The 14,657-nt window shown below is 53.1% G+C and overlaps 1 protein-coding gene across 3 annotated transcripts in view; it reads left to right on the plus strand.

The window, feature by feature from the left end:
• The window catches only part of CASZ1 (castor zinc finger 1), a 271,047-nt gene that overhangs the window by 115,133 nt on the left and 141,257 nt on the right, over window positions 1-14,657 (plus strand). For 2 of the 3 annotated variants that reach the window (XM_075121162.1, XM_075121163.1), the window contains exon 3: window positions 4,973-5,059. In XM_075121162.1, the coding sequence (XP_074977263.1) occupies window positions 5,056-5,059 (4 nt within the window). In that variant the 5' untranslated portion in view covers window positions 4,973-5,055. The remainder of the gene's footprint in view (window positions 1-4,972; window positions 5,060-14,657) is intronic. The other variant, XM_075121165.1, reaches the window with a different exon arrangement.

Below are 14,657 nucleotides of genomic sequence, written 5' to 3' on the forward strand. Positions count from 1 at the left end.
AAACTTCAAGCCAGGGGGCGTGGCAGTACCCCCAGCACCCCTAGTTCCAGCACCTATGGTCTGGTGAGCCATAAGTTCCCTTCTGCCTCTTCTGACGTGTGCTGCTGTCTGCTGGTATTTTAAGCCATTTTGGATTTTGTCATCTTTGTCCAGCCTCTTTGCAGCTCTGGTGGTGACAAGTCCTGTACATCCGTGAGCCAGAAGAATGGGGACTGGACAGCTTGCGGGTTGGGAATGGGCTACAGAGCCTTTCGCTCCAGCAGGACTGGTTCAAATCCAGCTCAAGCTCAGCGCCATCTGACAGCCATTCATTGGGTTGTGCAGAGGACTAATCACGCCCCATCTTTCCTCCACAAGTACTCAATCCAGTCCAGACACATGTCCGCATTCCAGAACTCACAGCTGGGCTTGCTACTAAGCTGGCCCACTTGTTGGCTGTCTCAGCAGAGAGCTCAAGCGCTAAGTGGACTGTGGAAACTGAACTCCACTTTCTGTGTGTGGGGAAGCTCTCGGCAGGGGAGGGGCGGGGGAGAGTTTGCTCTGCCTCTTACCAAGCTGTAACTTGCCTTTAGAGTTGTTGTTGTTGTTTTAGATTGCAGTAGTACCCCAAGATGCCAGGCACCGTACACCCCTATAGGAATGCACAGCCCTTGCCCCAGTGAGCAGACAACCCATGCTCTCCTGGGCTACTAACCCTGCCCTCTCACTAGCACTCCAACTCACATGTAGAGAAGAGAACGTGTGCATGGATATGCTGCCCCTCCCTGTGCAGCCCCGTGGACTCTGTAATGATCACAATAGCTCTTTGCACTAAAATAGCCCCTTCCAGCCTAAGATCACCAACCACTTCACCAAGGTGGGTGGTGCTAGTGTGGGGAAAAGGACTCATCTTAAAGGAACCCAGGCAACGCAGCGTGGGAGTGGAACCCCTGGAGTCCTCACCTGCTCAGAGCCTACCACCAACCACTGTGCCACCCGCAAGTGAGACCCCAAAGCCTGCAAAGTTTTGCAGCACGCTGCCTCCTGCCATGCCCGCTGGTTTGCTCAGCTGCTGACAGGAGACCTTCCCCCGCAGCCTGCCCCTCAAACATACACAGTCCGCCTGCCTGGCTCAGCCAGTGTGCTGTTCCTTTAAGATGAGTGCGCCGTGGGAATTGCACGGCAGTGCCAGCTTTCATTCCAAGCGCCTCTCCCGCTGCCCCCTTCGGAAAGTTTCCTGCCCAATTGTTATGTGCGATCCGATCTGAAAGTTGCTCTCTAAGCTTCTTGTCACATTTTGACTTAATGAAGTGCAACTGGAGTGGGAATTGGGGTTCATCACGCCAGTCTCGCTGCGCTCCCTTGTTGTCAGAAAACAGGGGCGGTTGGGGACTGTAATGCAACGCTGCAAGTCGTTATCATTCCGGTCAGTCTGTTTAACACAAAATTAAACAAAGAACTAATTAGAGCCTCATGAATTAATAAATGTGCAGTTGCCGGGTAGGAAGGGGAGGAAGGAAAAAAGGTTGTTGAAAGAAAGATACTGAAAAAGTCGAATTAGGATGTTGTGTCAAGGGAAAGGGGGAGAAAAAGAATCGGAGTCCACTTTGGCAAAGAGTTAGGGATTCATTGATTTTCCTGGCACATGCTCCCTCCCCCCCCCCCCCCCAAACTTGTCCACTCCAGAGCGGAGCTGCGCAGCCGGGCGCGGGGGAAGAGGGATGTCCGACTTGCTCCACGATGAGTCCTGTAAGCCGGGGCTGGGATCCAGAGGCTGGTAGCCAGGGATAAATATTTATAGAGAGAGGACTTTGCTGCCCAGCTGTGGGAGCTGGTGGAGATGCAGGCTGAAAGCCCCTACTTCAGAGGGAGACAGATGGGGTAGTAGAGGGGGGCTGGTGAGTGCTCCCCTCTGCTCACCCAGAAGCTTTGGAGTCACAGATGACAATGTGCCCTGGAGCCCGGCTGCTCCGAAGTGGTTCTAAGCCACCCCCAAGAACTCCCCCTCCCTCCAGCTCTGGCTCCTCACTCTGAGGAAGGCAGCAGTCGTGGGACTCTCAAAAGGAGGAGGGTGGAGCGGGGAGAGCAGAGGAGAGGGAAAGTTGTGTAGGTGGCGAGGGACAGGACAGGGCAGGCCAAGGAGGCCTGAAGGTCGCACAGGCAGGCCACTTGGAGTGTATTTTATTTGAGAATTTGAGGCTGCCACAATAACAGTTTTTAATCCCAGATTAAACATGCCCCAGAAGCACCCCCAGGTCCTTGCTGCGCCAGACCCCTTCCCATAGCAGTGAATGAGCATAACGGGCTGAGGGATGGGGAGTGGCAGAGCCAGGGGTAGGAGTCCCTGTCAGATCCCCCGCCCAAGTATGGCGGTGCCCTGCCCCACAGGTGGTGTGCTGCTGAGCAGACTGCGCTCTGGCTGGGAAGTCAGGCAGAGCTGGGGGAGGGAAGAGTCCATCCTTAAGAGGACATGTCAAGTACAATTAGCGTTATCTGTCTAAATATGTACTGGGAACACACAATACAAGAGGAGGCCTGGCTGGCTTTAATGGAGACATATGCAAGGTCATATTGCCTCATACAATCCCCCAATCTGATTTGGGGATTACACATTCTAAGTAAATTGGCGTTATTCCTCTTGCATCACTGATAAGCCGAGGCCAAAATAAGGGGGGAAAACAATTAAAAACCCAAACCCAACAATTGGCCATACACTGGGGCGGAGGAGGCAGAGGCAGGGAGAGTAATGAACAGAGAGCCCAGGGAGGGAGAGTGAGAACAAAAGGGAGAGAACCAAAGGGAGGAAAAAGTGAGCCAGAGGGAGACGGACAGGCCGATAGGCAGAGGAAGAGGGAGTCCAAGTGGGGAGCTGTCAGTCCCTGCAGCTGCCAGAGAACACAGCCGTGTCCCCAGCCTCGTTAGTGTGGGGTTTGATTGGGGAGGAAGGAGCCGGAATTGTTATGTATCTTCCTCACATAAGCGGCTCCTTTCACTCCACATCCATCCATCCATCTGGGATTTCTCATCAGCTCCTTCCCACTCTGGGTCCTGGCCAAAGCCAGGCATCTTTCTCTGGCACAACGTTCGGGAACTGGCAGAGTGTAAGTGACAGGAGGAGGTTGTCTGATTGCGGAGAGCACCGGGACCCCAAAACACAAGCAGCCAATTCCTGCAGGGGTGGCTGGGCATCCCAGAGCTGAGACCCTCTCGCTTCTCCCTTTCGTGATATTCCTGGGGGGGGACTGGGTCGAGAGAGCATGCTGCCTTGTAAGGGAAATGTAGTGTGGTCTAGTGATTAAAGCAGGGCTTTGGGAGTCAAGACTCCTAGGTTCTGCCATTAACTCAGCGTGTGATCTCGGTCAGGTCACTTTCACTGTGCAGTCCCTGCAGGCCCAGCTGTAAGTGGGGTAACAGCCACCTCTCCAGGGACTATGCAGAAAGACTCATCAATGCGTGGGAAGTGCTTTGCCATCCTGAGATGGAAGGGGCTGTATAAACAGCCAAAATCTCCTCATTCCACACAGGCTCCCCGAGCCCTCTGTCACCTTCCCAGTCGCCTTGAGAAGGGACCTCGTATCTGGCTGCTTTCTGAGCTGTCAGCCCTCTCCCCCTGCTCTCCTTTCATGGTGGCTGTTCAGGATAAGCCCCCTCCGGAAGTCTCACGGCACAGCTTTTATGCTCTGTCATATTTTTTGAACATATGGTTTTAAATAATTCAATTTACTTTTCATGTGTTTCGCTGGGACTTCTTATCTTTTTTCCTTGTCCCTTTGCTCCCCATTCTCTGCTTTTCCCCAATACCTTAAGCCTGCAGATGAATGGCTAGGGAGCACGGGCCTTGTGACCCATACTGCATCCCTCGTGGCTAGCATCATGTCTGTATGCCAGGGAGGTCAGAGCTTCTTCAGCCACCGTGACATCACTGCCACAATGCTCCTGAGCCTCTGGGAGAGGCAGGGTCAGGAGGGTGAATGGGAGGAGCATGGTGTTGGGGGTGGAGTCAGATGGATGGGGGGCATGGAAGAGGGGTCAGGGGAGAGTGGGAGGGGCATGGAGGTAGAGGAGGGGTCAAGAGAGAGTGGGACGGGCATGGAGATGAAGTCAAATGGAGGCCAGCAGGAGGAGACTTATACGTGATTTGTAGTGAGCAAGTGTGAAAGAAGCAGCAGCAGAAGAAAATCAATTCCTAGAAAATTCTACTTCATAGTTGTTATACTGTCCCTGTTACCTATAAGTGAAGCAGGGGCCAGCCAAACCCTGCCCTATAGAGGGTGCCCTCTACCCACTTAACTATCTCCATCCCAGCCCTGTAGGCATTACCCCATCCCAGAGCTCCCTAGAGCAGTGGTTCTCAACCAGGGGTACGCAGAGGTCTTCCAGGGGGTACATCAGCTCATCTAGATATTTGCCTAGTTTTACAAAAGGCTGCATAAAAAGCACTAGCGAAGTCAGTACAAACGAAAATTTCATACAGACAGTGACTTGTTTATACGGCTCTATGTACTATAAAGTGAAATGTAAGTACAATATTTATATTCCAGTTGATTTATTTTATAATTATATGGTAAAAATGAGAATGTGAGCAATTTTTCAGTAATAGTGTGGTTGTGACACTTTTGTATATTTATAGCTGATTTTGTAAGCAAGTAGCTTTTAAGGTGAAACTTGGGGGGTACGTGAGACAAATCAGACTCCTGAGAGGGGTACAGTCGTCTGGAAAGGTTGAGGGTCACTGCCCTAGAGCACCAAAGCAGGAGCACTGTGTATCTCCCAAGGTGCACGGCACACAAGCCTCATTGCAGTGCACCATATAGCTGAAAGCAAAGCAGGGCTGCTCTGTTGCCAGGCAAATACCAAGGGTCCTACACCTGCCCTTTGTGTAGTTGGGCAGGCCCCTTGCTCTGTCATGCCTCTATATCTGATCTGAGCACCTATTGTGTGTTATGGCTTCCTGGGCCAGGGGCATTAACCATCTTCCTTCTTTCCTCCTCAGGATGAAGTGACTTTACAGCTTCAAAAAAGGCGAGAAACCAGGCCTTGATATCTCCGAAAGGTAGGAGAGACATCCAGGCTGCAATGGGTATGTCTCCAACCCTCCTGGGTTCTCTTTACCTCTGCATGTCTCTCACATTCCTTGGCCTGGTCTTTGTGGCCTTGTCTGCACTAGGGCTCCCGCTGGGGCTAAAACTGGGGAGGCTGAACTGGCGTTAGCAATAGAGGAAGAGGATAGTGGGGAGGGTCTAGCGCGGACATGGCCTGTGTGTGTCTCTAACCCTGTGTCCTTGTCTCTACCTGTCAGTCTTTGTTGGTTCCTGATCCTGCCTCGCTGTGGGGCCTCTCTTGGCCTCCTCTCTGCCTTCCCTGTCCTTGCTGATGCCAAGGCATGGATGGACACAAGGGGCCTGGCAGAGCAGGCTGTGCTACTTCCTCTCCTTAGCCCATGGGCTGGCATGGCAGGAGATGGAAGAGGGCTTTGGTCTCTCTTTGTGTCTCAGACTCCATCTTTAGAAAGTTGGGCTGGACTCAGTTTGCCCAGAAGCAAGCTGAGATGGTGATGTCTGTGCTCAGCCCTGACAGGGACATAGACTCATAGCTAGTAAAACAGCAGCATGGCTCTAATGTGGCAGGGGGTGGGTCTGTCTGTGTCCCCCACTGCATCCTGAGCTTCTCCAGACCCTCTTCTCAGGGTCCTGGGGCTGCCCTGTTACTGCAGTGGGGATTTCATGGTCTTCTGGAGCAAGAGCTGGAAAGGACTTCTGGTCCATGCCCGAGCACTCAGGAAGTTTGACTGTTCCCTACAGCATCTTCTCCAGGGCTTCCCAGTCTAGGAGTCTGTAGGAGGTAGAGGCCCTAAGCCCGTGGAAAAGGTTGTTGGGTAGCTAATGGCTTTAGGCTCCTTTTAAAATCCCATACTAAATGTCCTGGTTGAGGGGGTCTTTACCCCCTTAAGAGACTGCTCCACAGCCTCTGAGATCTCACTGCAATTCCCAGGATAGGTCTCATCCTCCCTGCCCCATAGTTATGGCCTCTAGAGAATCCTGAGCCTCCCTTCTGGGCACTTACACCCATTCCCAGGCTGTTTTCACTACCCTTCCTGAGGCATCGCCAAGATACTGAATCTAGCTCCTCCCATCGGTCCCTCTAGGCTCTCAAGTGGTCTGGCTGTCCTGTGACCTCCCATCACCTGGGCACCATTGTGCTGGTACCAACTTGCTGGTAATGACAGGTCTCTGGAATCACTTGGGGGCGTCAGTGCTTTCTGGAAGTGGGGAGGGGGTATTTGCAGTAATGTATTGGAGTCCCCGGCGGAAGAGGTGCAAAGAGAGCTGTGGGATCAGTGAGTTAGGAGGAGAGGAGGGGTTGTCTTCTCTGGGGAGCACGGGAGCCGGATCTCAAGCTCCAATACTGTACCTGCCCATTCTGTACTGCCTTCCTCCTTAGTGTATGTCTGCCCTGCAATAAATGACCCGTGACAGCCACAGCTGGCCCAAGTGAGCTGCCTTGGGCTCATCGGTGCTGCCAGTGGGATAGCAGCAGTATGACATGGGGAGCAGCCTGGACCTTATGGTCAAGAGCATTGGAGGCCTGGGGGTTGTGGGTAACTTTCCTCCCCCCTTGACCACCATTTTGACCAAACATGTGGGTGAATCTGTGAGAGTGTTTAGGGATGGACAGACAGACATTAGTTCCCCTCTCGCTGACCACTGTGACTGTGTCAAACCCATGTGCTGCCGAGGCTGCCCAACAGAGATCCTCACACTGGCTAGCCCCACTGAATTGGTTGTGCCTTGAGAAGCAAAGGACGAAAGCAGGCCATGTCCCCTGCCTCCCAGGGCATGTGAACCCAGTGGCAGACAGGCCATTGCCCTCTGGCTCCAGGGGTATATGCCCTCCTCACACAAAGGGCTAGGAGGAGGGGAGGCTGCTGAATGAATCCCATTGCTTAGAGGAAAACACGGTGGAGTGACCTGAGCACAGGACTGGGAGCCAGGAGTCCCACACTTCTAATCCCCACTCTGACATTGGCTCCTTCATGGCTTTGCAGGCGTCTCCATGTCCCTGGCACTCCTCTCCACCCAGCCTGGTGTTCTAGTTCTTATGCCAAGCTCCCCTGGGACTTGTGGCTGGACTGGGCAACTCTGGAGGAGCTCCCAGGCCAGGCTGTGTCAGAGGGGCCCCTGGGTTGGGCCCGGCAATGTCAGAGGTGACCGGTGGAAGGCCAGTGTTATGTAAATATTTCTGCTGTAACATGGCAGGAGTGAATGGCCCTGTGCGTCCATCCATCATTGCTGGGGAACAGAAGGCTCCCTGGGAGCTCGGGGGGTGGGCGGCGCGGGGGACGCAGACACAGGCAGCATGTGCCCTACTCATAAACTGTTTGTTTTCTTTTTGTCTCTCTCATTTCGGGGCACCCCACTGGGAACGACTCTCTGTTTTGTCCTCGCAACCTCTCTCCCCTGCCTCCTCAGTCCTCACATTTTCTCCCTCTCCCCCCAGCCCCCCCAAAAACATCCCCTGTTCACATTGCGGCTTCTTTCTCTGACTTCAAAGGCTCCCCATCATTGTTTGGGATCTGCAGGCAGTGGCCCTGAAAACGTGATCACAGCCGGGCACAGTGTAGGTCACCACTGAGCACCATGCTCCAAGTGCTGAAAGGAACAGGCAGATTCTTCCCTTTTCATTCTTCACAACCCTGGTTACAGCTCTCTCCCTTGCTGTGCTCCTTCTTCTTGCTCTTTTCTCATCCCTTTCCGCTCCCTCTCTTCTCCCTTATCCACTTCCTTCTTCCTTTGCTCTCATTCTGTTCTGCCTTTTCTGTTCTTTTCCCTTTCCCTTTTTTCTTTCTCACTCTCTTTTCTCTGGTACTATTTTGGTTTTCTCCGTCTTCTCTTTCATTCTCTCCTTCTCACTCTTTTCTCTTGTTCCCTGTTTTCCCCCTCTCCGCACTCCCCCTACAAGAGGGGTCAGGTTTGGTTTCTCCAGGCGCAGAGGCAGTTGTTCAGGGAGGCGTTTTCTCCCCATGTCTGTTCCATGGCAGGGTTAGTTTGGCACTTGGCTGGGTTTCTATCTCGTTTTTTGTGTTCTGAGTTGCTGAGGACATGTAAGCACTGGATTAGTCCAGACCAGCCTCTAGCTGTACCTCCCCAGCAAGGCACTTGCTTGATGCCTTTGTTCAGAGCTGTTCTGTTCCTCCGTGGGCTGTGAACTGTTAGGTAGGGCCCTGTTCGGGCAGGGACTCCGGATCCTTCACTGACACAGAGCCAGCTTCTAGGCCCATGCTCTGTACTTGTCTGGTATGCCCCGATTAGGTTTAATATTGCAACAAAACTCTTAAATCCCAGACAGTTCATACGAAAATGGAGAAACAGGAGCCCCATGCAGTGTGATATTTGAGCTGGGGGTGGCGCAGAGATACTCGGGGCTTCTTCAGGCTAAAACTGGCCTGTGGTTTTGAGCAGAAATCCCAGATAATTTTTTCAATGCACTTTGGACAAAGATCACTTTGTTGCACTGAAACTTGGGGAGTCGGGAACTTGTACTCAATCCGACTCAGAACCAGCTGCTGTGGAGAGCAATGTTTCTGGGTTGTGAACTGGCCTCTGGCAACACCAGGATTTCTCAGTGACCCTGCATCTTCCTGCATGGGGCAATCAGCCAGCACCTAGCTTAGGCTCCCTCCACTGCCTTCTCCTGCAGGTCCCTGGGCTGGGTGCTTAGGGTCTCTCCTATCCCCCGGGATCAGAAATCTCGGTGCTCGTGCCTTTGCAAGGCTGCTTTAAGAGTGAGGAGCCCACCAGCAATTGTCTCTGGCTAAATAGGGATATTAAGGGACGTGGCGGCAGGGGTTATGGCATAATAATTTGTCCTAACAAGCTGGTGTCACGTTCTCCAAGGCCTAGCCGTGCCGAGAGCGAGAGCAGTGGCAGGAAGCAGCTGCACTCACCGACCTGCCAGCCCAGGTTAATGAAGTGCTGCTCTGCTTAGGGGTCAGAGAGCAGGAGCTTGGCCACCCTTCGCTCTCCAACTCGGGGCAGCCAGTGGGACGGCTGTGGGCTCTTTACTGAGCTGAGGGCTCTGAGGGAAGGTTCCCCCAGTGCATTAGGGAATGACTTGGCTTTGCCCTGCAGGAGCGGTGTTATGCCATGTTGTGAGGCTGGCACCTCCATGCTGTGCAGGGCTGCGGCATGCTCTCTGCACGCAGATGGCCCATTGCTCCCTTGGGAGACTCCCTGCTAGGAGGGGTTTGCTCTGAGCTTGCAGGGTAGATCCAGCACTACCTGTTTGCTGAGAGTGACTGTGCTAAAGAGGAGGGCTCTTGACTCTCAGAGATGCAGAGACTCCCAGGCCAGGAGAAACCAATAGGATCATCCAGCCCGAGATCCTGCAGAACCCAGCCATAGAAATCTACACAGTGCCGACTTTGCCAGCCAGCGGGACTGATGTAAGCTAGTACCCAGGAAGTTAGAGCTACTGGGGCAACCGGTGTGATGCCAAGGACAGACACTGTGCTCAGATGCACAAGGATGGATGGATAGATAGAAATAGAGGTCTAGAGGTCTACTCCTCCCCTTCTCTGTCCCTCGCTCTCCTTTTCCTTCTCTTCTCCTTGGCCCTTCTCCTTCTCTTCCCTCCACGCCAGCCTTATGCCAGAGCCAGAAGTCACTTATGTCTCACAGCTTAGCATGGTCAGGTAGCAGGGACCTGGCGAGGATTTTACTGATGCCCCAATCAGATGTGTTATGGCATATGCTGTTCCCAGGTGTGGCCAGTGCCAACGCTGGACCTCCATATTCTGTGCCCCTGGGCCTGCGTGTAAGTGCCCTGGGGCAGAGCCCAACTGGCTTTGCTGTTTGGACAGCACCTGGCACCTTGTGGACGCTACGAGAAACAACTAATTTATGGTAGTGACAGCACACTGGGGACAATCCTCCATCCCAGGCTGGCAGGGTGATTGGCAGGCTCGCTGGGGTCCCTCACCCCCTCATACGGCAGGACAAGTCACACACTGAGCCTCCTCTCAACTGGTTCAGGGCCCTCAATACACAAGACCAGTCCCATCTGCCTGTCTCCTGTTCCCAGTCTCCTCTCTGTTCTCGAACCCCTGCCCTGTTCTTCCTTTCTCTTTGCTTTTCTCTCTGTCTCCATCTCCCTTCCTCTCTCTCCCTTTCGTCTACTCGGAAGGCTTTACTTTACTTCCTTGTCACCCTAATTGATTGCATTAACCTTTCAGCGTATTGGATTTCCCCAGCACCGTGCAGAGAGTGCTGTGCAATATGCTTATAATCTGGGCTGTAACGGACAGGCAGCAGTCAACAAGCCCCTTTTCCAACAAGTTCCGCTGGCAACTTGTTCTCCAGGAGAGATGCTGATGCTGCCCCCCCACCCCCCACCCCGCCCGGCACTGCAGCCCACCAAAGCCTGGCGTGTTGGCTTTGCAGCCGGAAGGATGGGGGAGAAATTATTTGGCTTCCCTGCCTTCCCCTGTTCCCTCCCCACATGAATACACATTGAATTCTCCTCTCCCTTTCCCCGTCTCCTTCCCATGCCCTACAGAATATTGGCCTGGGTGAGCAGAGCCCTTCAATTCCTGCACAGGGCTAGCTGTAATCCTGCCCTTGTTTTCCCTTGTGCCTCAGTGTGTCTCACTTTTATCCTGCCTATTAAAGAGATGCTGCCCACTAGTTTACTGTAGGCCCTTCAGTTAAATGTTGTTTTCAGAGGGAGGGGTCTACAGTACCTCTTGGAATCTATATGTATTTTCATACAACCATGCTGTGCTGGCGAGCTAGCAGGGGGCAAGGGCTGTGACCAGATTGGGAATCAGGAGACCAGGGTTTTGTTGCAGGCTCTGCCACTTGCTCAGGACAAGTCACTTTGCTTCTCTGTGCTTTGGCCCTGCTATCGCACAGAGCTCTCATATTTATTCCCTTGGTGAAGTGCAGTGTGAGCTCAGGCTCGTTACCACTGTGGAGCGCGGGGGGAATGTGGAAGTGACTGTAAACAGGCAGCAGAGCTGATTGAGGTGCAGAAGGAAACCTGTGATATCACTGGGGAGAAGTACATGGCCCTGTCCGATGTCTGGCACTGTGCATCTTCCTGGAGGCTGTTAGGGCGCAGGGTGGGGGTAGGGGATGCTTTCAGTGCTTGTAATGTTTTAAAAATCTAAAAAAAAAAGGTAACATTGTTTTGCTCTTGCCCATGTTTCCTTCCAAGGGCCAGCACATCACCTTCCCGCTCTCCCAGTCTAGGCCTCAAATCAGAAAAGCACTTAAGCACACGCTTAACTTTCAGCTCCTGTTTAAGCACCATCTAAGCCAAAGGGATGTGCTTAATGCTGTACTGGATTGGGATACTGGGGGGCCAGATCCAAAGCCTGCTCAGGGACAGCCTTTAGGGTCCGTGTCTGTGGAGTGTCTAGCACGGTGGAGGCTGATCTGTGACTGGGGTCCTGGGGCGACAAGGTGAGTGAGGTCATATATTTTATTGGATCAGCTTCTGTTGGTGAGAGAGACAAGCTTTCGAGCTTACACAGAGCTCTTATGCAGGTCTCTAGGATTTATCTCAATATAATTAAGGAAGAGTAATAGTGGAAGGACTCCCATTGACTTTAGTGGGCTTTGGATCCAAGTCCCTGAATGGGAAAGTTACTGTTGTCTCTGTTGGGGAGTGGCCCCTGCTTCCCTTGGGGTGATAACTTGTCAGTAGAGACCTTGTGCGTTCCTGGCCAGTCTGCAAGGGGAGAAAGGAAAGGTATGTGGAGTAGTCTGTGTTGTGTTCCCAAGGCCCGTCTCTGTATTACTGGGAGGGGCAGAGAGAGCATGAGGCAGAGAGAGAAGAAAAAACTTGATTCGAGGCAATCATTCCCAGAAGTTGGTAATCAGGAGAGGAGGTTAAGGGGCGGGACTTTTATTTTAGGGGAAATGAAGGAGGGAATGCAGAAGAGAAGCAAAGGAGGAGAAAATGCGATGCTGAGAGAGAGAGAGAGAGGCAGCAGCACCTCCTAAATGAAGAGTAAACAGGCACTGGGAGGCATTAACTTAATTGATTGTTCTGCAACAGGCTGAACGCTGTGTTATTCTGTCGCCGTGGCAACAACCCAAAAAAATTGTCAGCCTGTTTGGATGAAGTGAAGCGAAACATTCTCTAATTTGCGGTGATCCTGGTGTTTGTTTTCCTTCTGAAGGGGCGGGGATCCATTGATCTATTGTTTGCACAAAGCTCTTCCTTTATGGAGATTGGAGGAGAGGGGAGGGCTGGGGATGTTTCCCCAATGCAACCTGGTTTCATCAAGAGGGTCGGGAGGTGAAGAGGGGGCCTTTTTCTTGCTGTATTTTAACCTCAATGGTGGGAACCGTAGCTATATTCCCTGGGATCTGGCCATGTTGATGACCCCACCGATCCAACTGCAACATCTGGGAGAGCAACCTTTAGTGCCGGGAAGAAATCTCAGAGGATCAGGAACTCTGAGTTTCTTTTCCTGGTCTCTTCAGGTTTCTATACTGTGCCCATCACCATGGTGTCTGAATTGTTCCCCCTCCACCACCCCAAGCTCTGAAGTCCCTGCTTGGGGTGGGATGGAAGTGCTGGAGGGCTCTGTCATTCATGGCAGAGGGAGGAGGCAGGGTGCTGCTGGGGTGAGATCTTTGTCAAGTTGTCTCTGTGCTTTCAGGAATATTCTTGGACTCCTTTCTGTGTTGCAGCCCCTGAAGCTAGGCAATGACGTCCAAACATGCCTCTGGAGCAACAGACCCCTCCCCAGTCTCTGGCTGCTTCCACAGCTTCTGAGTGCGTGTGTGCACGTGCGCGTGCACTATCTTGAGTGTCTCTGTGCGTGTGTGTGCATGTCCCCCGTGCATGTGTAGTGGAGAGAAGAGAATAAGTTATCGTTTCAGCCCAAGACCATATATGCTGTAAGGTTAGTGAGTGAAATAGCTCTGACACCTTTCAGCTCCTTGTACTCTATAGCAAGTGGATAGATAGTTGTATGATATCCCTTCACCCACAGAAATGCAGCCACCCCTTGGGATGGAAGATGTGCCCTGTTTAACTGCCTGCAACAGCCCCATGTAGCTGCGCAGGGCAGGAAATGCAGGTGTCCAGCTGAAAGGAGAGATTGAAGTTGCTGTAGGCAAGAAGGATAAAATCACCACGAGTGGGATCTGACCTGGGCCCCAGGGAGAACAGCCTGACTCTGAAAAGGTGCCATGGGCACCTTTAGTCTCCTGTGCACCTTTCGCAACGCAGTCCCCCTGGGGCCACGCAGGAACTCCTGGCAATGACACTCGCCAGCCACAACTGCTTACTTTCAAAAGGAACATCCCTGCGCCAAGAACTGACTTCTGCTGAGAAATGTTCAGTCAGCTTCTGGGAGAGGGGGAAGCCTGACAGGAGCCAGCCTGCACAGCAAGGGGAGAGTGGGCAGGGCTGGACTGCTGGGTGGGGAGGGGCAGAGGTGGCTTCATGTCACTGGTAGGAGAGCGGGCAGAGGTGGGTCTGTGCCAGAGGTGGGGGGAGCGGGCAGAGGTGGGTCTGTGCCAGAGGTGGGGGGAGTGGGCAGAGGTGGGTCTGTGCCAGAGGTGGGGGAGCGGGCAGAGGTGGGTCTTTGCCAGTGGAGGCGGGAGCGGGCAGAGGTGGCTCTGTGCCAGTGGAGGCAGGAGCGGGCAGAGGTGGCTCTGTGCCAGTGGAGGGGGGTTGAAGCCAGAGGTGGCTCTGTGCCAGAGGTGGGGAAGCGGACAGAGGTGGCTCTGTGCCAGAGGTGGGGGGAGCGGGATGGCGCGCTTGAAGGGAGGGGGCCAGCATGCTGTCTCCCCCATCTCTCTCTGTTGCCTTGTCTTTTGTCTCATCGCCTTTCTTTCTCCTTCTCTCTTTCCCTCTCTCTCTATTCTAACTCATTTCCACAGCAGTTGTGTCTCTCGGGTTAGGTATGGCCTTTAGCTGTAGCTAGCTGGTGTGAGACGCCCCTCCGTGGCTCCCTCTTGATTAGAGGTCCATCCCCTTGGATGTGGGGCAGAGGGGCAGGCCCAGGGAGAAGGGCTGCGTGTCTCTCAGGCAAAGGCCGAGCTGCCAGTGAAAGTTTGGTGGTTACTGGCGTCAGGAGAAGCTAATAACCCTGTAACTAGTCTGAAGGAGAATTCACGGTCTACTGAGCACTGAAAATATGAGAGGGTTCTGAGACAGGCAGAGTGTGGAGAGGGGAATACAACGCATCCGCGGCTCAGGGCAGCACTGCCTCTCCAGAGAGAGGCAGGGAAGCCAAGAGCAAAGGACCAAGACATGTGCCCATCACCACCGTGCTCCAGGATCGGGGTACTGCCCTTCAGACTAGAAGGGCACTCGTTCACTTAACAAGCACCATCTAAGAAACATGTATACATAATTGTGAGGCTACACACATGAACAGTTATGCATGCTCAGCTGGACACACACAACTATACCCCCCCACGGCCATAATGCACACAGACAGTCGTGCAAATATACAACCGTGCACACACATGCACAGCCCCACAAACACATGTGGTCATGCACTCTCACATGCATAGAGACTTACGCAGAGCTACACAAACAGTGCACAAATACACTCCTTTCCTCCTGCATTAGATGCACAGAGACAAGTTGAGCCCAACTCCTCGCTGGTGTAACTGCACTGGAATGAGACAGTGGGGTTGGATTTTCCCCAG

This window comes from Caretta caretta, chromosome 18 (genome assembly GCF_965140235.1).
Source record: "Caretta caretta isolate rCarCar2 chromosome 18, rCarCar1.hap1, whole genome shotgun sequence".
Taxonomy (NCBI): domain Eukaryota; kingdom Metazoa; phylum Chordata; order Testudines; family Cheloniidae; genus Caretta; species Caretta caretta.